This window comes from Stegastes partitus, unplaced genomic scaffold, assembly GCF_000690725.1.
Source record: "Stegastes partitus isolate 25-593 unplaced genomic scaffold, Stegastes_partitus-1.0.2 Scaffold15, whole genome shotgun sequence".
NCBI lineage: Eukaryota > Metazoa > Chordata > Actinopteri > Pomacentridae > Stegastes > Stegastes partitus.
Window position 1 is genome coordinate 1,385,440 of NW_007577746.1, and position 24,703 is coordinate 1,410,142.

At 41.1% G+C, this 24,703-nt stretch overlaps 1 protein-coding gene across 1 annotated transcript in view; it reads left to right on the plus strand.

Annotated features, from left to right (window-relative positions):
* The window catches only part of tmem178bb (transmembrane protein 178Bb), a 116,619-nt gene that overhangs the window by 55,737 nt on the left and 36,179 nt on the right, over positions 1 to 24,703 (plus strand). The window contains exon 2 of the mRNA XM_008290363.1: positions 11,718 to 11,831. Within this exon, the coding sequence (XP_008288585.1) occupies positions 11,718 to 11,831 (114 nt within the window). The remainder of the gene's footprint in view (positions 1 to 11,717; positions 11,832 to 24,703) is intronic.

Below are 24,703 nucleotides of genomic sequence, written 5' to 3' on the forward strand. Positions count from 1 at the left end.
TGCATCTGCGTGGAAGGAGGCTGATTGATTAGCAAGCCGCAGCAACAGCATGCTTCTGGATCCAGAAAATGATCCCCTATTGCAGGCAGGAAATGACTTTGTAATGGATAACAGACAAAAGGCCTGCAGGTATATGCTAAAGGGTTTTTTGTTTGTTTGTTTTTTGTTTTGTTACCTCCCCCTTTCCTGATTTCAAAAGTCAATAAGCTATTTAAACAAGCAAGGCAACGTTGTACAGTGTATAGTTTATTAGTTCATTTTATCAGATCATTTTTCCCAAAGACAGACATGGTTTCTTTGTGGCCAGTAGACAGGTAGTGACAGTGCTTAAAGGTTTCCAGGGTCCTTAAAAAAAAAATTTAAACAAAACAAACAATATATATATATATATATATATATCCGAGCTTCTATAACTTGTTAGTACAGTGGTAGTTAACCTTAATGACTTGAGATTTTTTTTCGTTTTTTGAATGTTTCTAAATGGCCAAATAGTAGAAATGGTGGAGTTGGTAGGTCAGCAGCTTTGGGCTTCTGATCAGAAGGTTGGGTGGTATCAAGGCTGGGCAGCATCAAGCAGTGGTGTCGTAGTGAGGCTGAATCTGTGCCTTGAGCCCAGCTTGCAGCCCTTATCCAGTACAGTTTTTGTCAAATTCAATGAATATCTCTGAACATTTTTTTTTCTGCACATGCATTGAGAAACAGTGTGGTGTCAGTACAAAGTGCTGGCTCAGGAAAATACAAAACATAGAAGCCAAGACAGTTCCAAACACTATGCCTGCAGGTCCTGTTCACATTCATGCTTGTGCACAGGACAGAAGGAAAGTGAAGGAGGTGAATGGGTAGGAAATGGGAGCCAGAGGGAAGGTAAATCTGGCCCATGCAAACCAGCAAAAAATCAACAGTCTTTCTTCAGGATCACAGACTCTAACTTTACTTAGAATTGATTTCACTAGATTGCATCTTTAAACATATCAATCTTCAGCCATTGACCCTCGTTGGCCCTCAGTTCCTCGGCCAACAGTCAGTCCTAATCCTACTTGTGACCAGTTTCACTGTCAACAAATTCTCAGCCTGAACACGATATAGAGTTTTGTCTCTGAAATAAACAAGTAGCAACTTTTTGTTTTTTACCATATTAATGCTCACTATTCATTCATGTAAATCTAATAGTAGGTGTGTAATTTAATGAAGAAACAGAATCAGTCTTGGCTGTGAGGTGAAGTGCTCTCAGCAGCTGGTGTCAGCCCAGGTTTTTAATTAGTAAAGAAAGATGCTGCACTGTAACACCACTGTGCAAGTGAACGGAGAGATGTGTTCTCCAGCGACATCATTTCACCACAAACGCTGCATCTATCTCTAGAGTCATATTACCCCAGTCACAAATCCAGAACTCAGAACATAACCGGGGCCAAAACACCTGATTGGCGTCCCAAACATTGATGTGGATGTAAACTGTGCACTGCAGATTCGTCCAACTCATGTACAACTCCTTGAAAATGGCATTGTGTCTTTTTTCTAGCAGTTTCCCCTGCTTCTAGTCTTTGTGCTAAGCTAGACCAAACACATCCTGAATTTATTTTTGTGTATTGATGAAGCTGTCATTATTTTTTGAAAATGCAGTTTTGAACACCAGTTTCCAGTACAGTTCAGCTGCTCATAATGGAGACAGCAAGAACCTAAAGACCCGTTTACCATTAACCTTTAGCCAAATTGCTCGAGGATGGTATTACAGTCTTTCTCAGTCGCTTTGGTGCATGTCTCTGATCAGAATTAAAATTCTCATAACTGTTGGTCCAACCTCCACAACATTTAGTCATTTGTGCACCTCATCGTAGCAGCTTCTCATTCCTTCCAATAAATTGCAAATTCTTTTGGACATGCAACAGCTGCTTTCATACAAGTGTCTGCTGATTTATAATATTATCATTTGCTTGTGTCATGTCAGTCAAACTGAACTATACTTATGAATGCTAAATAGTCATTCCCAGTAAAACTAATAGTCCTCATTTCACTGCTTGAGTCATTATATACAAAAATGTTGAACTAGTTGTCAAGATCTGTCAATCAAATTTCAGACATTTCTTCATCATTTGTTCCTGAAAATGTCTCCTAAATTGAACAGTTTTTCGCAGGTGAACCTCAGCGTTCACCATCTTCACCGTCTTGGTCCATGCAGCACACAACATCTACTGACTTTTTCAGACACTCTTTACAGGGACATAATCCCTGAGAATGAGAGGGCTCTAACTGGAGACCATCTGAACAAATATGAGGATGTTGTCATGATGTTGTTTGGGATAATGTGCATTTTCACCACTCACATCTGGTCAGACAGTGCTTTGCAGCACATGAAGGATGCTGGTAGAATATCTCCTCCCTACTCCCCATTCCTAAATCCAGTAGAGGAGTTTTTCTCTGCCTAGAGGTGGAAGGTATATGACCGGCATCCACATACCCAAATGGCCCTGCTAGTGTCCATGGATGCAGCGTGTGATGACATCACAGCAGAGTCTTGCAGAGGGTGGATTCGCCTCTCAATGAGATACTTTCCTCGTTGCATTGCAAGAGATAATATTCACTGTGATGTAGATGAGAATATGTGGCCAGACAGACAGGAACGTGTGGATGTGCATGAATGATTTACAGTGCTGTGTATGTTGTGTGTTCACTTCCAATATGTGCTGCAGTGTTGTTTACAGCTGTGCACAGCTTTACCCAAAGGCTGCTTCTCATGTTTGTTGTCAATAAGTGTGTATTTTTCTTTTACATAATGCTGTGAAGGGTGGAGCAGTGGTTAGCATCGTTGCCTCGCAGCTAGAAGGTCGCTGGTTGGCGTCCCGGTGAGAACACCCGGGATCTTTCTGCTCCACAGTTTGCATGTTCTCCCCGTGCAGCGTGGGTTCTCTCCGGGTTCTCCGGCTTCCTCCCACAGTCCAGAAACATGCTGAGATTAATTGGTGATTGTAAATTGTCCGTAGGTGTGAATGTGAGTGTGCTTGGTTGTCTGTCTCTAAGTGTAGCCCTGTGATAGACTGGTTACCTGTCCAGGTGAACCTGCCTTCACCCTGAGTCAGCTGGGATAGACTCCAGCCCCCCATGACCCTGGTGAGGATGAAGGTGTATAGATGATGGATGGATGGATGGATATTCGTTTGTAAAAATCTGTTTTGACTTTGATATTAAAGAATTTTTTTGTTTTGTTCTTTTCTAATTCATGTCAAAAAAGCCAAATGATCCTGACCTTGATTTCATGTATAAAATCAACAAAAGGGTGAAACATCCAAGGGGTGTGAATACTTTTTACAGGTATTGTATATATAGGTTGATTTGCCAACATGACAGGCTGATGATGCTACAACACTCTGCCTAAGCTTTACTGTATGGTGTGCTATTCAGTCAGTGCTATATGGTGACAGCAGTAGACATGGTGGTTAGTGCTTTATACACGTTGGTTTCAAACTGAGCCTTCTTTAGATTTTTAAGAATGAGAGTTCTCTAATTATATTACGTTGCTGCTGTTAGATCAAGCTACATATTCAAACTATCTCTTTCACTTTTTAGTGGAATTAATGACAAGATTCTGATTGTTTGGAGCAAGGGTTTAATTAGGAATGCTTAAATGATGCTAGTCATTACAGAGTTACTACTTGAAGCATTGTTAGCTGGTTTTATTCATCTGTTGTCATCTTCATTGGTTCTTTTGGGAGAAACCGTGAGTATTCTTCATTGCGTTTCATTTCATTCAGTCAACACCGCTAGACAGTTTTGTTCATGCATGAATGTCAGATTTTCTGAAAAAAATATTAAACCAAAACACTTTAGCTTCACAGGATTGTAAGTTGAGATCCGTGTCTCACATGCAACCACTTATAATTAATGAATTATGAAGAAGGTAATCTTCAGACTGTAATCAAAATAGTTGCCAATTTTCTGCCTGTTGACTAAATCATTAATTGCACATGTACTTGTATAAATTGTCTCGTAGTTTAATTAAAAAAAAAAAAAAAAAAAAACATTGTATTTAAGGTCTTCATTTGTTGTCTGTGCAGAAAACCTAATTAATAACCAAAGCTGACTTTGTGTCTCCACTGTTGAACACTAAATAATGTTGGACACATTGCTAATGTTGCTCTCTGTCATCTCCAATAAAGAAAACTATTTGCTCACACATTTGACATAACACATAGCAATGTGGGTTTATATTACCAGATTCACGGTTCTCCTGTGCTGATTTCCTTCACTCCACATGGTCCTGTGTGTTTGCCAGGCCCAGACTGAGTCACGTTGCTGCCGCTGTAGGAATGCCTGTTCATTGCTGCAAAACGCTGTTGACTCATGTTAGTTCACATCTTCAGTGACCCAGACAAAATGACTTTGTTTTGGAGTGAACACATAATTGCTCCTCCACAGGTAAATATTTGGAAATGGTCGAGAGTATTCTGCTGATCGTTGCGTTTGAGATGTTTTAGGTTTTTTTTTAAAGAACATTGTGTGATGCCTTATCCCTTTATAAATATTTAAATTGGTGGACTGGATTACCTGAGGCATGAATACATCTCAGGAAACGAGGGAAGCAGAATTCACAGAATTCGTTTTTGTCCTCGCTCTCTTATGTATGACATGTTAGTTACTGCTGTCAAACTAAAACTGAAACTGAAGCTCAAAATTCTGTCTTTTTTTGGGAAGGTGGAGTGTCTTAGCAGCTATGCAGTTAGTGTATGTCCTGTCATTTGTGACTTATTTTAAGCCCAGCAGCAGCCATAGGAAGATTATGCCCACAGGTAAACTCCGAGAGATGTTATTAACTCCTGTGAAACACACTCCTATTCTCTGCAAATGTCATAGATTCTCAAAGCCAAATAATATGTAAGAATACATACATACATAACGAAACCAGCATGAAACGACATCAGTGGAAAACCCACTCTACCACCTGAGCTACAGTCGTAGCATTACTTTGGACTCCAGCTTAGCTGCAAGTCTCCAGCCGACTGTCAAGCTTTATGCTTACACATCCATTGCTGCTGCAGTTAAATATGTGAAGGTGATTTAACATCACAGTGCAAATATATTGCTGACTCTGCAGTTATTTTTGATGGTTTTCATGTGCATTTATAGTCTTGAATAAAACTTTTATTGTCATTAATGTAATTATAGTTTAGTGTTGTATGACATGATGCTCTTGCTTATATGAAAGAAATATTGTGTCCTTTGGTTGGAGAGTTCATCCAAAACGTTGGTCCCAGACATGAAAGCCTGGCAGCTACTGGCAGGATTACTATCCACTATTCATTGTGCTTTGTTTCTGTGGTCTGGGAGCTTGCAGCATCAATGCATTACAGCTGTTTTGACATTCAAATGCTGTTTTTATGTCATAAAAAAGACAGGGGAACTTCTAAATGTGTGATGTGACAAACATTTGTTGGGAAATAAGACTTGCGTGGTTGAAACTGTCAGCATCAAAATGCTTTGTCTGTGAAACACACTATTGGGGATTCCCAAAACGTATAGTTTTCAATCTACAGTGTCTTTGGTCTTTGCATTAAGAGTAAACACTTTCAGTTTTTAAATGTGAAGGATAAGAGGCCTGCTAGAGCACTTCTAGCACTTTATGTTGTGCCACCGACTGGAGGAAATTGTTATTGTTATCTGGCCAGAATCTCTTAATTAAACTTTTCAGGACAGAGTCCTCATTCCCTAGATCCCACTCACCAACCCAAGTACATCGTCATCATGTAACAGGACAGATGTCCCAGTGTTACAAACAGCAGAACAAACTGATGACCTGGATGGTCAGTAACGATGAGATCAAGCACCAGTGAAATACAGAACATTTTTGAATGTAGGTGCTGTTTCTGTCTGTCCACGCAGCAGTGGAACAGCCTTTTAAAACAATTTAATGACAAATTTTCAGATGTTGTAGGGACTTCCTTGATGCAGTGTCTGTATGTGCATTAAGAAGTGGGAGCATATTCAACAGTGGGAGCTGTCTTTACATATGTACTGGTTGGGTTATAGAAGTTCATCACTCGATTACTCTGATTAGCCTCTTACCAGAGTCAGGAGTTCTGTTGACCTATTTGAAAGCCTTCCAGGTTCCTGAGGCTTCCTTCAACATCAGGAAAATCCATACTAGCTCCACGACTCTACTGCACAAGACAGATGACATCTTGCCACATTTCTGTTCGAGCTGTAACATCAGTACAAGTCTGTTCTAAAGCCAGTGGGCTCACAGAGAGTTAGAGTTAAGATCTACTGCAAATACTGCACAGGAGAAGCAGCTCTGAAGTAATAGGAGGTGTCTTTTAGGGGCCTAAGGCAAGCCTTCACTGAGTATACATGAACAACAACGATTAATCAGTGTTGCATTTTGATGCTAGATGCAGGATGACACTGATGTAAACTATGGCAGAAATATTACTGACACACTTTGTGGGGGAACAAAATAAAATGGAATAAACAGTAACTTTTTGAAGCAACAACTGTCACACTGTGTTTTCATCAGTGAGCTGAAAGGAGATCATTTTGTGAGAGGTACAGCATCTACCATAGCCTGCAGTATTTACACTCTGTGTAAGGCCCACACTGGGATATGTCACAGTAAGGATGGGGACAGTACTGTACGGATGCGGGTGAATCCTCAACTTGAGTTAACTTAATCAGTGTGTCTGTAGGTTTCAAAATGATCTGCACCCTGAAATTAACAGGAGTAATGAACAAAGTGAGCAAATAGTTGTTTTAGTGACATTCAGCAGCTGGATCACATCTCTAAAGGGCTGCTGCTAGTTTGGTATTTTATTAGCACTAAGTGCCTGTTTAAATCCTGTCCAGACTTTTCATGCTGCAGAAGATTCACACAATCTCTCAGTGCAGGTCTCAAATGTGCACAGCAAGTTCTATGATCTGTAACAATTTGGAATAGATGTAAATACTGGTACATACTATTACTAAGAGCACAAAGTCACAGAATGCCTAACAGAGACAATCAGCATAAGCCCTTACAAACAACAAAAATAGGAAATAAAAAACACAGCAAAGGTAGATCCAGTGTAAATAGATAAATATTCATATTAAAAGTAATAAGAACGTAGAGAGGACGTATGATGAAGGTCTATACAGAGGGCAGTCCACAGGGTAGGGGCCACCAGAAAGGTTTTTGTCAAAGGATATGAGCGACCTGGTGAGTATGTAAGATTGGAACAGTTCAGAAATGTATGCAGGCGTCTGACTGTGTATAGCTCTGTATGTGAACACAAGGATCTTACAATAAATTCTGAATCTAACTGGGAGCCAGTGTAGGGAGTGTAAAGTGGGTGTGATGTGTGGCATCTGGCTGAACCTTGTTAGCAGCCTTGCAGCAGCGTTCTGAACTAACTGTAGACGATGTAAAGATGAATTGTTGAGGCAGGTGAAGAGGGAATTACAGTCGTCTAAACGGGATGAGATAAAAGCATGAATTATCATTTCTAGCAGAGGCTGGTGTACAATGGTCCTCAGTCAGGCAATGTTTCTCAGGTGAGAGAAACCAGTGCGGACTGTTGAGTTAATATGTTTTTCAAAGTGCATTGACTGACTGAATGTGACACCGAGGTTTCTGAGACTGCTCCTTTTGGTAAAAGACAGGGACCTCACACACTCAGCCACCGTAGAGGCTATGCTGTCTGGACCAATAATTAGAATTTCAGTTTTGTCTGGATTACGCTGCAGGGATATCTCTGCCATCCAGACCTTAATAGCAAGCAGGCAATTATGCAACACTTCAGCTTTTCAGTTTGTTCAGGTTTAAATGAAACATGCAGCTGGGTGTCATCAGCATAACAGTGGTATGCAATGTCTTCAAATTTGCTTATAACCTGACCTAAAGAGAGCAGATATAAAGAGAATAAAACTGGACCCAAGACAGAGCCTTCAGGAACACCACAGGACAAGGTGGGAGTATCAGAGCTGTAGGGACCGAGTGATGCTGAGAAATGGCGGGTTGTCCTCCAATTGTAAGGTTGGGGGTTCGATCCCCCGCCCCTCCACAGTTGAAGTGTCCTTGGGCAAGACACTCAACCTGAAGTTGCTCCCGATGGCAGGCAGCACCATGCATGGCAGCTCTGTCACCACTGGTGTATGAATGTGTGAATGAGAAACACATTGTGAAGAGATTTGGATAAAAACGCTATATAAGTGCAGACCATTTGCCAAACTCCTATGAGAAAGATATAAGGAGCACCTACCCACTGCCTTAGCGTCTTGATTACAGTTCTGTCAGTGATCAACTTTGTCAAAAGCGGCACTTAGATCGAGTAAACTCACCTGGATCAGAGGACATGATTATGTCATTGCTAATTCAAAGTAAGGCAGTCTCTGTCGGATGCAGTTTTTGAGACAAATGGTCGCTTAGATATTGGATGGATTAAGATTTTTTTGGCTCAAGATTGGAGCATCAGGAGGTGCTGGATTGACAATGTTGTCAAGCAGGACCTTTGGGTTGTGTTTACAGGAGGAGATGAGATTAGTACTTTACCATGTTACTGAATTCAGTTATAACATCTCTGTTATGAAGACGATGAATCTGGAGTTTGGTTGTTTTGCACCATAGTTCCGCCTGACGACATTTCCATCAGAATGAACCAATAGAGTCCATTAGCCAGGGGGATGAATTGCCAGAGGGGACGAGTCTTGTTTTCTTAAGAGCTATGAATTCCAAAATGTCCGAGCGATGTGTATTGAAGGAGGCGATCAGACTGTGAGCATCAGTGTGCCTTGAAACCACTGTATTTGGAGCAAAAACTTCTAACATCTTTTCCAGCTGAGAGGTGGTTTAGGATGCATGAGGAATTTAGACATTCACAGAACTGTGACTCTAATTAAAATATCCAATCTAACAAAATACATTCATGTCAGTAACATGGAGGTCCTCAGAAGTAACAGAATCAATATTTAAACCAAGTGTAAGAACATGGTCCAGAGTAAGACCCCTGACGTATGTGCGACCAGACACATGTTGAATAAAAGTAAGAGTCAGTGATGTGAATAAAATCAGCAGCAAAGGTGCAGGAAGTGTCATCAGCATGGATATTTTTCTGCAGAGAACTTTCTGCAGCTTTATAATTGAGGATATAAATTCACTAAAATCAGCCAGAAAGGAACTGCTAAAATCAGGAGGTCTGTAAATTAAGATCCCGCGACCCTCGTGAGGATTAAGTGGTGTATAGATAATGGATGGATGTAAATTAAGATGCTTTAAATTACAACTATGAGACCAACTTTGGTCACTTGTTGCTTAAATGAGGAGAAATCCTCAGTGCGCACAATACAATAAGAAAACAGTCCTTAAAGACCACAGCAAGTCCCGCCATGGCCAGAGGACCTGGGTGTGCAAATGAATGTAGAGCCAGGTGGACTTAATCAAGTGAAAGCACCATATATAATACACCCAACCCTTGGTACAGAAACATCAGACTGACTGGATCATCTAGAGAAGCCAAAGACAAAGGACAGCCATTGCTCAGGTGGTAGAGCGGGTGTTCAGTGGATGTGAAGCTGGAACTGGTAGGTGGCAGATCTGCCATCACTGGTCAGTGGGTGTGGGGATTGAGACACACATTGTAAAGTGCTTTGTATAACCTGGCTCAGGTAAAAGGCTCTTTATCAGTGAGTGCAACTGTTATGTATCAGCAGTCTGGACACATATGGACAGTATGTGTTATCTACATGACACACCATCACAAGGTGAGCACATAAACATTTAATTTGATAGTCATCTTATCTATTGTTTGTATCTCTCACTTTGAACATTGCCTTTACTTTGTCAGTTGATCCATCCATACATACATCAATACATACACACATACATTATCTATACACATCTTAATCCTCACTAGGGTGGTGGGGGGCTGGAGTCTATCCCAGCTGACTCAGGGTGAAGGCAGGTTCACCTGGACAGGTAACCAGTCTATCACAGGGCTACACTTAGAGACAGACAACCAAGCACACTCACATTCACACCTACAGACAATTTACAATCACCAATTAACCTCAGCATGTTTCTGGACTGTGGGAGGAAGCCGGAGAACCCAGAGAGAACCCACGCTGCACGGGGAGAACATGGAGACTCCACGCAGAAAGATCCTCACCGGGTTGCCAACCAGCGACCTTCTAGCTGTGAGACGACGGTGCTAACCACCGAGACACCTGCAGCCCTTGTCTGTTGATGTGAACTGAAAACATTTTGTTGATGATGCTTACTACTAGGTAGCTTTAAATCAAATTGTAGTGATTTTTTTCTTAGGCTTAACCACAAGATGTGGTTGAAATCAGTGCAGCCACCCCATCCCCATCTCCCCATGTGACCAGATCCACTGACAGACAGGACCACTGACATGCTTTCTTGGTGTGAACCTAAAGTGTGTAGTCCTCAAAACATAGCTAAAAATAAGTATTAAAGCATGTTTACAAATCCAAGGCTGTCTAATTTACACAGAATTCCCAGGATTATGGAAAGTAATGACATCATTTACAAGCTGCCATCTGTTAAGATGTTTATTCCTGATAGTTTGTCAAGCGAAGTCTACAGAGAGACAACTGCAACAATAATAAATGTGAATTTACAGTCCCAGTCTATTGTTCGATAGTAAAGAACAAAAAAGAAGATGGTGGTAGTAATTAAGATATGCAGTGTACTGGCTTATAGTTTTATCAAATACATCATCTGTCTGTGTGAGCAATGAGTGACAGACTGCAGATGAAGAGATAGTCATGAATGGGAAATTAAAAGTGTCAGCAGTTGTGGTCTCCTGGGTTTTCTCATTTATATCAGTGCATGAAATTGTGTGTGTGTGTGTGTGTGTGTGTGTGTGTGTTCACATGTATGTACTGCTGCAGGACAGAGGAGGGGTGGGGGATGTTGTCCTGGTTGTCTCTGTTTGTACAGTTCAAATCTCCCAAGACTCCAATAATGCAGTTTTCTGTAACCATGTAGCCCTGGCAGAGCTGATTAGAGTGGACATGCGGGAATGGAAGGAGGAAAAAGGACGCAGCTTCTTCGTCTACCAGCCAGAAAATTACCTTCTCGGTTTAAACATACAACAGCAGGATAAAGACAGGCACATGCCACACATGAAACACAGTAAACTAGAGAAGACAGGGTTTAAAAAAAAATAAAGAAAGAAAGTATAGAATTTCTGCCAGTTGCTCTTGTCGGGTAGTTGACGTTCGAGTCCAGGTAACAGCAGAGAGGATAAGGACATGTGACACACTGCATGTTCATAGGCCTGTTTTTTTATTTCCTTAGTACACGTGTTCAATAACTTCTTTAGTTGTTGTTCAGTTACAGCTCACAGTGTCTCCATTAATGCAGATGTCTTCCTGAGCCAGTCAGTCTGATGCAGGTCTGTATTGCTAGAAAACCATTTTAATTAGAATCCTTCTCTTCGGGGAACTCACATCAATTCAATTCTAGTAACTTTATTTATCCCCTACGGGCAACTAGGATGAGAAAGTAAATAGTTCCCGTGGCTAATTAGTTAATATCCATTAAAGAACTTTTTTTTTCTGACAGCCACTGTGTCAGATGTAGTTATTAGAAACTTATGTTGACAGTATATCTTCAGCTGAAGCAGAAACGTGTCTCCGTGGAACCTTCTTTCTTGTGCTGTTTTGTACCACCAGAGCGATGACCTGTGAGTCTATGCTGTGTCTGTATTCAAAAATAATCTTTTGTTTTGCAGGTTCCATTGCAAGGTGCTCCTACATCAAGTATCACTACTCCTCGGCTACAATACCCAAAAACCTCTCCAACAACATCACCAACACAATAAGGCAGGACGAATGGCACTCCCTCCGTAAGTCTGCTACTGTCTGACTTTCCTCTCTACAGCTTAGCCATGAATGCGGCCATATTTAAGGTAAATGCTGTTATAGAAACAGGAAAACTTTGTTGTGAAGGTTATAGGCTAAAAAACTGGAAGTGGTAAACAATCTTTGTGCTGTGCAGTCACTTGACCATCACTATGCAGTGACTGAATGTGTTATTTTGTTGACCTGGGTAACATCATTCTTCCATTCATCACTTTGTTTCACAGTATTATATTTTATGCAGTTCTGGCCAGAGTCTTCTGGAATATATTGGTTTATTGTCAAGTCATGGCTCACAGACAAAAAATATGAATGCTTTTGATGATCCCTCTTTGAATTTGGTGTAGTGCCACATTTAAATCAGAATATACTTTAGATCAACATGACAGTGGCAGAAAAACTGATCGAGAAACTGAATATCTTTAAAAGTTCTTGCAGATGTTTCTAGTTGAGCTTTCTTTGTCTTCATCATGTCTTAGTACTTCTATCAGTTCTTTTATATCTTATCCATGTGTGTTCATTCATTGGAAGGTTGCTGAGAACCGAAGCTTATCACAGTTTATATCACGTGTCATTTAACCTAACCTGTATGTATGTGGACCGAATGAGGCAATCAAAACTTCTAAAGGAAATCCATGAAGAACATACTCACGTCACACCTAGTTCCAGCTGGCTGGCCAATTCTTGCTGTGAAATAACAGTGCTTGGAAGATGTCTGTGGAGATTCTCAGTCCTCCAGGTCATGGTTGTTCTTGTAGTTTGATCATAGCAACTGGACCTGCTTGAGTTCCTTGAAGACGTTCCACCTCTCATCCAAGAGGCTTCATCAGCTCTGACTGACTAGTTGGGAGTTCCACATACTGATATCCTGAAGGAGACATTAACACCTGAGTTTGGGTTTCTGGGTTTGTTGCTCCTCCCCCTCGTTATGCGAGTCATTAGTGCTCCCCCTGACACAATGGGGTTCGTTAGGGTCTTTGTGGCTAGGTGTGGATGTGGTTTCATCTTCCTGGGGAGAGTTGTTGGACGATTTGAGTCCATTTTTGTTTAAGATTGTTTAAGATTTAGTTTTTTCGATTTTAATTTTAATGACTGCTTGGCTTTTACCTTTAGCCTTTCTCACAAGGTGACATTTAGGTTTTAGATTAGTCTGCATGCGATTTTGCAACCCACATTCATGTTGAGGCACCTTCGGTGTAAAAATCATTGATGGTGTCTTGTGAAAAACTGTATGGTGTGCTAAGGTAGGCGACCAGTCTGTCCATCCATGTTGTTGGTTATCAATCACTGTCTGCTGCAGATATTTTAATTTAACCCAAAATAAAAGCTATATTGTTTTATCCCATAGTTCAGTTATTGTTCATTAATTGTATTTTTATTTTTTTGTTGTACTGTACACTTAAAATGTCAAACATGAGCAGGCTCCTTGGTAGGATGGATTTATTCATTTGAGTAAATTCACTGGAATAAATCCATCAGGATTTAAGGGGCAGATTGTTGTGACATTTGAGAACGGCCATATTCCTGAAGGGATGAATCATTTAGATTTTTCAGTAATTATGTTACCGACTTTTCACACCCCTCAGCCCCTCACCATTTTAGGTAAGGCTCTGAGAAGAGCTACATGTTGTTCTGTCAAACATCCTCGTTTGTGGGTAAAATGAATACTATCTGTATGTTTATGTGGGGTTTGGAGAGAATACACGATGTAGTGGGAGGGCTTTTTTTCCCCACAGTATTGTTAGCCTGTTGGATTGTTTTTGCTTGGCTACAAGTGCTGTCAGGAATCTGGGGGAGTCTACTTACTTTTGGGATACCTGCCATTCATGAGCTATTCCTCTGGGCATGTTGTAGCTCTCTAGTCGCATGACCACTGAGCCGAGTGGAAACACGCTCTGACCTCAAACTGTCACTGTCTAAGTCCGACCAGTCCTCAGTTGTCAGGTGACAGGCTTGTGAAAAGCTCCACGCTGCTACAGACATGGACAGGACTGCTCTGCTGTCGGTTTCTCCTTTCTGTTTCCCTGCACACAGCTCTGTCCTATGAAGCAGAGGAGGAGAAGTTATCTCTTTAGACACTGTTCTACAGCATAACCAGGGCAGAAAATGGTCATGTGTATGTATTATTAACTCATATTGAATGATTCACCTCATAAATGCTAGAATTTTGTAGCTGTTACCTAATAAAACGCTAAACATGACTGTAGTTATTGGACTCAAATGAAAGAGGACACACGGTAAGGCACAACTTAGATTATGGTTATACACTCAAAACAATGAGCCCTGCTGATGGGGTTGCCAGACTGCAACTCGCTGAATGTGTGACTCACAACCACCCCCACAGCTATTGGAGAGTCTCCCGTTTGGCCATCAAGGCCATGGGGAAAGATAATGACCCGACTGACTGCAGTAAAGGCACTGACGAGCATCCTTGTCTGGAGGCATTTTACAGGGAAAAGGTGAACACTGCTTAGCTGGCCACCTTCTTCCATCGCTCTATGGTCCAGATTTGTTCACATGTAGGGGTTTTGGCAGTGTCAGCATGGGCACTCTGATCGGCCTGCATCTACGCAGCAGGCTGCGATACTCTGTGTATGTTGAAACCTTTTTGTCATAGCCAGGCTTTAAGCAGTTTGTGCTTTGCTGTGAGATCTGACACTTTGGGTGGTCGTGATTCTGTTGTCAACTTCTTCTGTTTTGAAGTAGTTGTGGTTGGTACCAACAACTGCATACCAATAAGAAAAGCACAAGACCTTCTGCTTTGGAGATGCTCTGACCCAGTCATCTAGCCATCCCCACACCCATCAGATCCGAATCCCGCCCATTTTTCTTCATTCCATCACATAAGCTTCAAGAAATGGCTCTTTAGTTGCTGCCTACTATAGTCCACCCATTGACAGGGGCCATGATAAAAAGACAGTCCATGCTCAAACAACCCAACAGTGACTTTCATGTTGTGGCTAATCTATGTATATGAGATTTCAAAGGATAGATCATCAACATATAAATGTATATGGAACAGGATATGGAATTCAACGTAAACTGTTTTTTCTTACAACACAATATTTTCTATACCAAATATGCTCTATACCTTTCCCCTCTGGCCATATGGACACTGCTAATGTCATTCTCCATTTTGGTTTTGAGTTACGTGTATGAGAAAGGGATGGATGCACCTAATCTTCACGATCTTGGTAAGCTTAGGAAAACACATAGTTCATATTTATGGCAGGAAGGTCACCCCATTCCAGTCAGAGTTGTTTAATATCCTTATTACTATGCCTAGCCACACACCAGCTCAGTGTAAGATACTCCACAATGGATGGCCTGTCGCTTTGTTGTGGTTATGGAAAAAAAAAAGAAAATAAATTAAAATAGGAAAAGCTTGAAGAAACAATGCCCCATTCTCTGAGGAAGCATCTGCACCCACTTCTAAGTCAGTTAAAGGCCAACAACTGCAAGATTAAATCACAGCTCCCAATGACCCACTAATGAGAACTTTCAAGTAGGCCTTGAACTAGGAAGTCTGAGGGCACAGTCCAGGCCCTGGCTGCAGCTGGAGTGACCATGGATCAGATCTAATACACAGACTTCAGACGTACAATGCAGGGACCATCTAACACAACACCACATTAAAAACTGTAAAAAGACGATTTTGTAGTCAACAGGAGTACCTAGAAAAGACAAAATGAAAGAACAAAATGACAGGTGTGGAATACTGCCCTCTCATATTCCCAGACTAGCCCAGAAAAGTCGTGTCCATGTCCTGCATACTACAAATGGTGCCACACTAAGGCACTGCATTCTATATATATGTGTAAATTACTGCCTTGAGATTCCACAAGTGTCAGTTATGATGCAATGACAGTGATTTTTAATCTTTATTATCCTTTGCCCACACTTCCAGAGGTTAGAATGGATTATCGGGCTTATTGACCACCAAAGAGTCCTTTAACATCCTGGCTACAATGGGAATGGAGCAGTGTTGAATCCTATAGATTGACATCTGCTGCTTGCAATCACTTTTGTGCCTGCATTTTCTAAACATATGAACAGTTTTATAGCATAAGGCGCTTTAAAAATGAGTCCATGGGCTGTTAGAGTGGATTGTTCACTAATCAGACGGTTGGTGGTTTGAAACACTGTAAAACGCTTTGTAGAACCTAGTTGACGTTAAAATGGGCTATATAATTGCAGACCATTTACTTTTTACGACAAGACAAGCAATATCTTATATTCAGCAGGGTTAGGGTTAGGCTACGAAGGTTTAGTGATCGTGTGAGGCAACTGCTTTGCTTTCATCCTGAGATGATTTATTGATGTGGTGACAGTCATTAGAAGTTAAAAAAACATGTGTGTGTATTGTTAAGGATGGATGTATTTACTCTGTTTCAGCATCTGGCACGTTAAGCAACTTATAATGGAACTAATCTGATTTGTTAAAACAAAGACAGGCTCTGCTCTTTTAGTCACTTGAACATATCTTTGTGTCGCCAGCACCTGGAAGCAGAAGACCAAGTCCTGCTCTTTACAGCTGAGTAACCCCACTTCATCTCAGCCCTTCTAGGCTGTTTGGTCAGCGGGCTGAGTTTAGTCATTTGCTTTTAAACTTCAGAGATGTTCTGGACCAAATCCACCCACACTGCCTTCGGCCTTGTATGGATTAAGCAAGAATGACAACCTCGTCTTGACTTTCATGAAGTGTGTGAAATTGAGCTCGGGCAGGCCTGACAACTTCTCCCACTCCTATTACATAGATTTGAGGAAACATTGGGGTGACATTGACATTGCTTCAAAGACTAAGAGATGAACATGATACTCATTTGTTTCTGTCAATCAAAGAAAAAAAAAAACACAGTGAGTCACAGCACAACCCGCACAGCTGGGAACCAGAACCCCCTTTCTATTACTGCTGAACATCAAAGCAACAGCAGAGAGTACACAATATCCCTTCTCCCACCCCCATTGTCTGTCACAGATGCAGACAGCAGCGAGGGTGCATGCATTTTTAACGCTGGCTTTTACAGAGGACAGGATGGAAGGAGGTTTTCTCATCCTGCAGCTTAGGGATTTTGTTACTTCAAAAGGACACATAAGTTGTGAGCTGGGGGAAGCTGTCAATGAGTGACAGTGTATAATCCAAGGTAGCAGTTAAAGGTTGTGGCTAAGGCTAATTGTTCACTAGGCAGCCACTCCCACTCAATCTCATCACACTGATATGCCAGCTGCAGTTGGTAGATTATGCAGTGAAACGGCTTGCATAAAGATGACAGGGCTTTAACTCATTGAGAAGCATTGATTCACTGCTGTTTAAACACTGCAGTGCCGCTGCTTTCATCTTGTTAAGCTGAGGAGGTACACTGCCACTCTCCAGCCCTCCATCTCATCACTATGTCTTTCACATTACCACACCAATAAACAGTACAAACAGTGTGATCTGTCAGTTGCACTGTGTCCTACTGTCCAAAGTTTGCTCATATTATAAAGTTGGAGCAACTAATGCTGAACGACATTTACTTATACCGCAACGCAGAAAAGAGAGCCTGTTGGAACCATTTGAGTCTATACACAAATTGGAAAAGCTAATAAAATGAGAAAATAGCATATGGCTACAAGGGCAAAATACTGCCTATTGCATTTTCCTTATGAGAAAGCCACAAATGGTTGCAGCCTAGTGCTTACTACGTTTGTTTCACAGAAGCATTATCGTTGCACAAATCAATATGTTGAGTAAACAAGTGAGCCAATCACAGACATGTGTAGTGTAGCACAGTGTGTGGGAAGGTGCACATCGGCTGGCTGTAGTTCATGTGGTAGAGCGGACTGTCCTCCAATCCCAAGGTTGGGGGTTCGATCCCCTCCACAGTCAAAGTGTCCTTGGGCAAGACACTGAACCTGAAGTTGCTCCCGATGGCAGGCAGCAGCTTGTATGGTAGCTCTGTCACCACTGGTGTATGAATGTGTGAGTGAATGGGTGAATGAGAAACACATTGCAAAGAGATTTGGATGAAAGCGCTACAGTATATAAGTGCAGACCGTCAGGCATGGACTTCAAAACCTTCACCGGCTTCCCATCCCATTTCGTATCAACTTCAAAATCCTTCTTCTCACTCACAAAGCGCTCCATAATCAGGCCCCCTCTTACCTCAAAGACATGCTCCACCCCTACACCCCTTCACGTACCCTCCGCTCCGAAAATTCAAAACTCTTAATCGTTCCCAGGACCAAGCACCGAACCTGGGGGGCCTTTTCTGTCGCTGCCCTCTGGAACTCTCTCCCACAACATATTGGAGACACCTCAGACCCAGTAATATTCAAATGTAAATTAAAAACTCATCTGTTCTGCTCCACTTTTCCCACCTAGGCCTCGGCTCTATCTCGATATTTACTGTTTTTTGTTTTTTATTTTTTTGTTTTTTTTTTTTGTTTTTTTTTCACCTGCTTGCTGTATTTCTATATTGTCTACCTTTGTATTTGTTGCTTGTTGTTTTTATTGCTTTTATCCTGTGAAGCGTCTTTGAGTTCTTGAAAAGCGCTATATAAATAAAATGAATTATTATTATTATTATTATTATTATTATTATTATTATTATTATTATTATTACATCACTATACCAGACCTGCAGACTAGATTCAACGGAGTATATTTCACAGACCTCCTTAATCTGATGTTTAAAATGCATAGAGGGAGGAGGTTTCCAAAGTGAGAGATGGAGTGGAGAAGACAGTAAGCGACTCAAAAATCTCTCTCCAGTCACTCCACAACTTAGTGTGTGTACCATAAATATGTGGTGGTATTCAGCTCCTTCACTATCTCCTCATCATCACATCTGAGCAAAGGGTAACGTGGTAATTATAGACCCTGATGTCTACCTGACATGGGCACCACATCATTATGCTATCATTCCTGTGACTTATCATTTATGTACAGAATGTGATCTAATTTTAACACAAGATAAGAGCATTTATTGTAATTATAATTCCCATTCTGTGCTCATCTTCAGTGTTATCCAGGGCGAGTGTTGTTTTTTGGTGTGTTTGTGAAATAGAGAGGGGCTAGTTTCCGCAGTTCTATCAAAATTCTTTAGATGTCTTGCCTGAGGGTATCACTTTGATATGACGCAGATCAAATGATCATCAGTGTGTGTACAGTGTGAACAGCTTTAGAGTTGGTGGAAGGCATATTGTTGCACTTTTGACAGAGGCTAGCAGTTTTATCTGCCTCCAGGGTTCAAGCTAAGCACAGCTAAACACCTCTCAGACCTCCAGTGCATCCGTAGAAACACAGAGATGATAACAAACCAGAAGGTTTTTTAAGACCACAGACTGTTTGTAGGGGATGAGGAATGCTTCGGATGCCCTATCCATATACATATGCAGCATTACATCTCCACAGATCCTTGAGGACTATTTGCAGTAGAGCGTGGCCGATGCTGCATTTTTGACGCTGATACTGGTATAGAGATTTACAAAGAAATTGTTCAAGAGTGTGCAATGTAAAATTCCGTGTGGTTGCATTTGTGTGAATGTATAAGGATCCTCAGGCTGACTGTGGAGACATTCCAACCGTCACTTTCAGCTACTGTGTTAGCTGTTTTGGGTGAAAGTTGTACTTCTCATTGGCTCGGTCGGTCTCTCCCTGTCTGACATGTGAAACAATCCATTTATCATGTTCTAAAGATGAAGTGATCCGTAGCGCATAATTTTAAAACACAAAATGTGTCACGATGGCTAATGCAGTGCGGGGGCTGAAGAGTGAAACTAATTTTAACAGTAATCACAGTTTTGGCTTCCTCCAGTTAAGTGAGAGAATGTGTTATTTCATTCTTTTCCAACTACTTTTTGGCCTCACAGCTGTCTGAGTGAACTGCAGTCACTTGGCCATTTATCCTGCATGTGAGATGTTCAGGATACACTGGTAAATAGTAGTGTCTGTCAACAAGCCAATGTTCAGCCAGTGAGGAGTTTAGCCTGGCCAGTTCATGAGACTGATATCAGAACAGGAGTGGTGACAAAATGAATCTGTTTTTGGATGAACATATTTTACAAAGCAGAAGTCTCGAATCACAGACAATCTTTACATCAATGCAAAATAGGTTTTGCAGGGTGATTATTCATCAGCATGCAAGTTTGACTAAAGACACCTGCAATGAGACAAACGTGAATACAGCACCTATGAGCTGGAGCTAAACACGACACAACCTAAGATGCTTTTTTATTGGTTGAGACACACACCCAGACCTCTCCAATTTCCCTGTCAGCCAATTTTTGATGCACAGAGCGGGTACCTTAATAAATACTTAAACAGATATTAGACCAATTTTAGACATTAAAATCACTTTTCTTCTAGACATTTGCTGCAGGTATCTGGGATGTTGGGCGACCAGGGATACAGTTTGACTGAATATCTCATCAACCATTTATATTGGAGGAGTTTCATCCTTGTGTTAATTGATTGTGTTTGGGCTTTCAAACATGCACTTCCCCAGTCTACCTCATGTACTGTATATCCTGTTGAAGGTCAGATCTCCATGTATCCATCCTATCAGTGGTGGTTTCCTCATCACGTGCCGATAGAGCTGTGTACACCTTTTTCCTGCCCAGATTTTGAAACATCCATCTGCTCTTCCTGCCTTGAAGCATATGTTGCCCCATATAGGGGAAAGACGTGAGATAAGAGGAACATCTTGGACGGCTGTAGTTCAGGTGGTAGAGCCGGTTGTCCTCCAGTCACAAGGTTGGCGGTTCAATCCCCCGGACCCTCCACAGTCAAAGTGTCCTTGGGCAAGACACTGAACCTGAAGTTGCTCCCAATGGCAGGCAGCACCTTGCATGGTAGCTCTGTCACCACTGGGGTATGAATGTGTGAGTGAACGGGTGAATGAGAAACACATTGTAAAGCGCTTTGGATAAAAGCGCTGTATAAGTGCAGACCATTTACATCTCCAACATGTTGATGTGCCTTATACCAAATGTCTATGGTATTTTTGAGAAAAGGGTTGTTTGTCATTTTTTTTCAGGCTTTTAGAATTTGCAGAGTACAAATCCAGTTTGTATTTGGTAAGGTTTAAGGTTTGGTACTGATGTTTGTTCAGTATTTACCAAGGCTGGGGGGTGTCTCAGTTGAAAAATAAAACATGGCTGACCAGTAATACCATTTCAGGTTTGGAAGTTTTAGCCCCCCTCTTTCATATGGCAGGTATAGCAAGCAAAGTCCCAGCCTGGACTTTTTGTTGTTCCAAATGAACGTATTAAAGATACTGTTTAATTCGTCAAAGAATAATGTTGGTGGTGGTAGAGGGAGTGACTGAAAGAGATATAAGAACCTTGGCAACACACTTGTCTTAATCATGTTATTCAGCCAATCACTGATACGGGCATTGTCATCCATCTATCCGAAATCTCCTTCACCTCGCTGACCAAAGGGTTGTAGTCTCTTGCAACAGTGACACATAAATCCCTCATATGCATTAATAAATGGCGTTTGTATGACTGGTTTTCGCCTTCACCTGACTCAGATTAATGGATCATTAACAGACTAGAACTCGACAACAAGCTGTTAATGAGCCATTAATGTGAATCAGGTGTGTTGCAGTACGGAAACGTCTAAAACCTGCAGGACGGTGGCTCACGAGGATCAGAGTTGGAGATCCCTGTCCTAAATGGATACCGGACAAGTTTGTTCATGCTCCTGTTGCCACAGCCAAGGGTTCTATAGCTAGTATGAATAGCATTGGCGATAATGGACATCCCTGACGTGTGGAGAGTTCCAATGTGATTGGCTGTGAAACTATATTGTTTGGTAAAACACTGGCCGTGGGTTCTGCATACAAAACCTGAATCCATTGAAGAAAGTTGCCTCCAAATCCAAATCTCGGCAGAACATCAAATAAATATGGCCATTCTATCCTGTCGAAGGCCTGATGGGCATCCAACGATAACAAAGCTGTATCCTTAGCATCAACTGTCTCGTAAATTATATTGAAAATTCTTCTAAGATTGTGAAATCCTTAACATTTTGGTACAAAGCCATTTTGATCATCATGAACCAATTGTGAAATATAGGGGTCTAATCTTTTTGCAAAGACTTTACAAAGTATTTTAGTATCAACCCCCATCAGACTTATTGGTCTATATGAAGAGCAATCTGTGGGCAGCTTACCAGGTTTTAAAACCAGTGTGATCATTGCCAGTCTCAGAGTGAGTGGGAGACTTCCATTTTGATAAGCCTCTTCATACATTTCAAAGAGTGGGATTATTAATTTTTCTTGAAAAGTTTTGTAGAATTCAATCATAAATCCATCTGGCCCAGGGGCCTTACCCCCGTTAATATGTCTGATGGCCTGTGATCTTTCTTCAACAGTTAAATCTCTGTCTAATTCCTTTTTTGGATCTTCTTCTAGGATTGGGAACTGGAGTTGGTCTAAGAATGTTTTCCGTTCCTCCGAAACTTGAGGGCATTCTGACTTATATAGATCTTGATGAAACTCTCTAAAGCTATCGTTGATTTCAAATAGGTCCACTGTTATGTTCCCTGAAGAGGTAATTATACTGTTAATCGCTCTATCACTCTGCATTTTCTTCATTCTCCATGCCAATATTTTACCAGCTTTTTCTTCCTGATCATAATAACTTTAGCCACTGTAGATTTCTTGCCGCTGCATCAGTGGATAATTTATTGTATTCAGTTCTCAAACGCAATAGTTCACGTTGTTTTCATTGGTCATCGCCAGTGGCTAGGTCTAGCTGCAAAAGTTTAATCTGTTTGTCCAGAGTTTCCATCTGTTTCGTTTGTTGTTTGGTCTTGGTAATCGTGAAACTGAGAATTTCACCTCTGATATATGCTTTAAATCCTTCGCATCTCTCCAAGGCACTAGTTTGATCTGTATTTACCTCAGAGTAATTATCTGTTTTCTCCCCCACAAATTTAACAAAGTCAGGGTTCTGTAACCATCTTGCTTGAAATCGCCAGTTACGGGGATTATGGGTAAATTTCAAGAGTGGGTGCTAAAGCTTTTAAAGGTTACTCACATGTTCTTCTGCCATTTGAGTTTAAAAAATTATGCTAAGCAGTAAGCAATTATGATGATAATATCTGGAGGAGAGATCAGCTTGTTTCCATATTTAGACAGAGTGAAGGGACTGCTGATTGGCATGGCAAGCGTTACTCACAAACACGGTGTCTCACACATTATCTCATCACCTCTCACACATAAGCATGCAGTGCATCTGCCGGTATAGAAATGAAGCAGCAACCAATATTTCCGTGAACATATCCCCTCTTATTGTGAATGATTGCTGGGAAGTACAATTTAGCATAATTAACAGGGCAGGAACACTGCAGACACATAGCTGGCAGTTCTGGATGCATCTCATTACACTTTTGTGTTGCAAGCACTCCAGATTAGAGGAAATCTGTTGTATCCAGCCATGTGACCACAGCGCCTGCAGGCCAAGTGATTCATCACTGCTCATCCACATGAAGATTCAGTCCAGCGGGAAGAGCCGTGAACTGTCTGAGTCTACAGCCCAGTCTCAAAAAAAGTGTAACAGCTATATTGGTCCACAGCTGAAAATGTATTGTTTTCACAACAAATACTATTATAAAGTTATAATTATTGTAAGTATGTTAGTAAGAACATATGTATCTTACAATTTTAAGCCCGATTGTGTGAAATAGGTAACCAAGGTCATGTGAGACTGTGTTACAGTCCAGCACCATGCAAGGTTACATGCCTGCCTGCAGTCGGGAGCAGTTTGGGTACAGCATCTTGCCTAAGGACACTTGAGGATTCAGAGGGGCCGGGAATTTAACTGCCAACCATGTGGACACTAGTGGAAAACCCGCTCACCTACCTGAGCCACTGCCACCCAGAGACAAGCTCTGTCTCTAATCCAAAGAGCTCACGTAGAAGTACCATAGACACAAAAAGATGTTTGTTAAAGCAAATACTGACACCTAACATGTTAAAAATTGTTGTAGAACATCCATTGGGATTTAGAGGTGTTTGTTTATAGCATGTCATAAACACCCACTGACGTTCAGAAATGAAAAGAAAACATTAGCTAATCCAATTTTTACCATCTGCTGATGTTTAGAAGGGGCCTTAATGAGTGATAAATCTGCCAACATGCACTGACTGAGCGGTTTAACAATGATTTGAATGCCCTTTAATAGAGCAACTGTGGTGTTGAACATCACTAATGTTCACTGATTCATGTTTACATTTAGACTCTGGTCTGTTTAAGCTAAATGTTGACACGGGGCCAATCATCGATAGAATGTTTCCTTAACACTTGTTTAGAAGTGACATGAGAAGATATCTAGTGTTTTCATTAAGAGTTGTGTTTTTGACTCTTTTCCAAGTGCATGAAATCTCAGCTTGAATTGCTGGAAAATCTGAGATGTAGCAGTTAGTGATATTGTTGGAAATGAAAACCTCCAGAGCCTAAAATCCTCAGCCAGAAGGTTGGGTGTTCAATGCGGTCGGGTGTTCCAACAAGACATGACCCCAAACTAGTGATGCACAATATTAAAATTTCTGGCCGATACCGATATCTAATATTAAGGTTTGTTGATAACTGATATTACCGGTGTCGATATTCAATTTTTGTTCACACCGAAAAATGAGCATCAGTAAGCACTGTGAGAACGTGAAAACTATTCAAAAGAAGCCCAAATGAGACCACATAGTCTTCTTTATTATGTAACAAAAGTAAAATTAATTTAAACATATTTTAAGATATTTAACATTCAAGTCCAGGACTATTTACGTGAAAACATCTGTGAAATAGCAGCAATGTGAAATGTAGAGACGAATCAAATCAATCAGATCCAGTTTATTGTCATGTTGCTGTA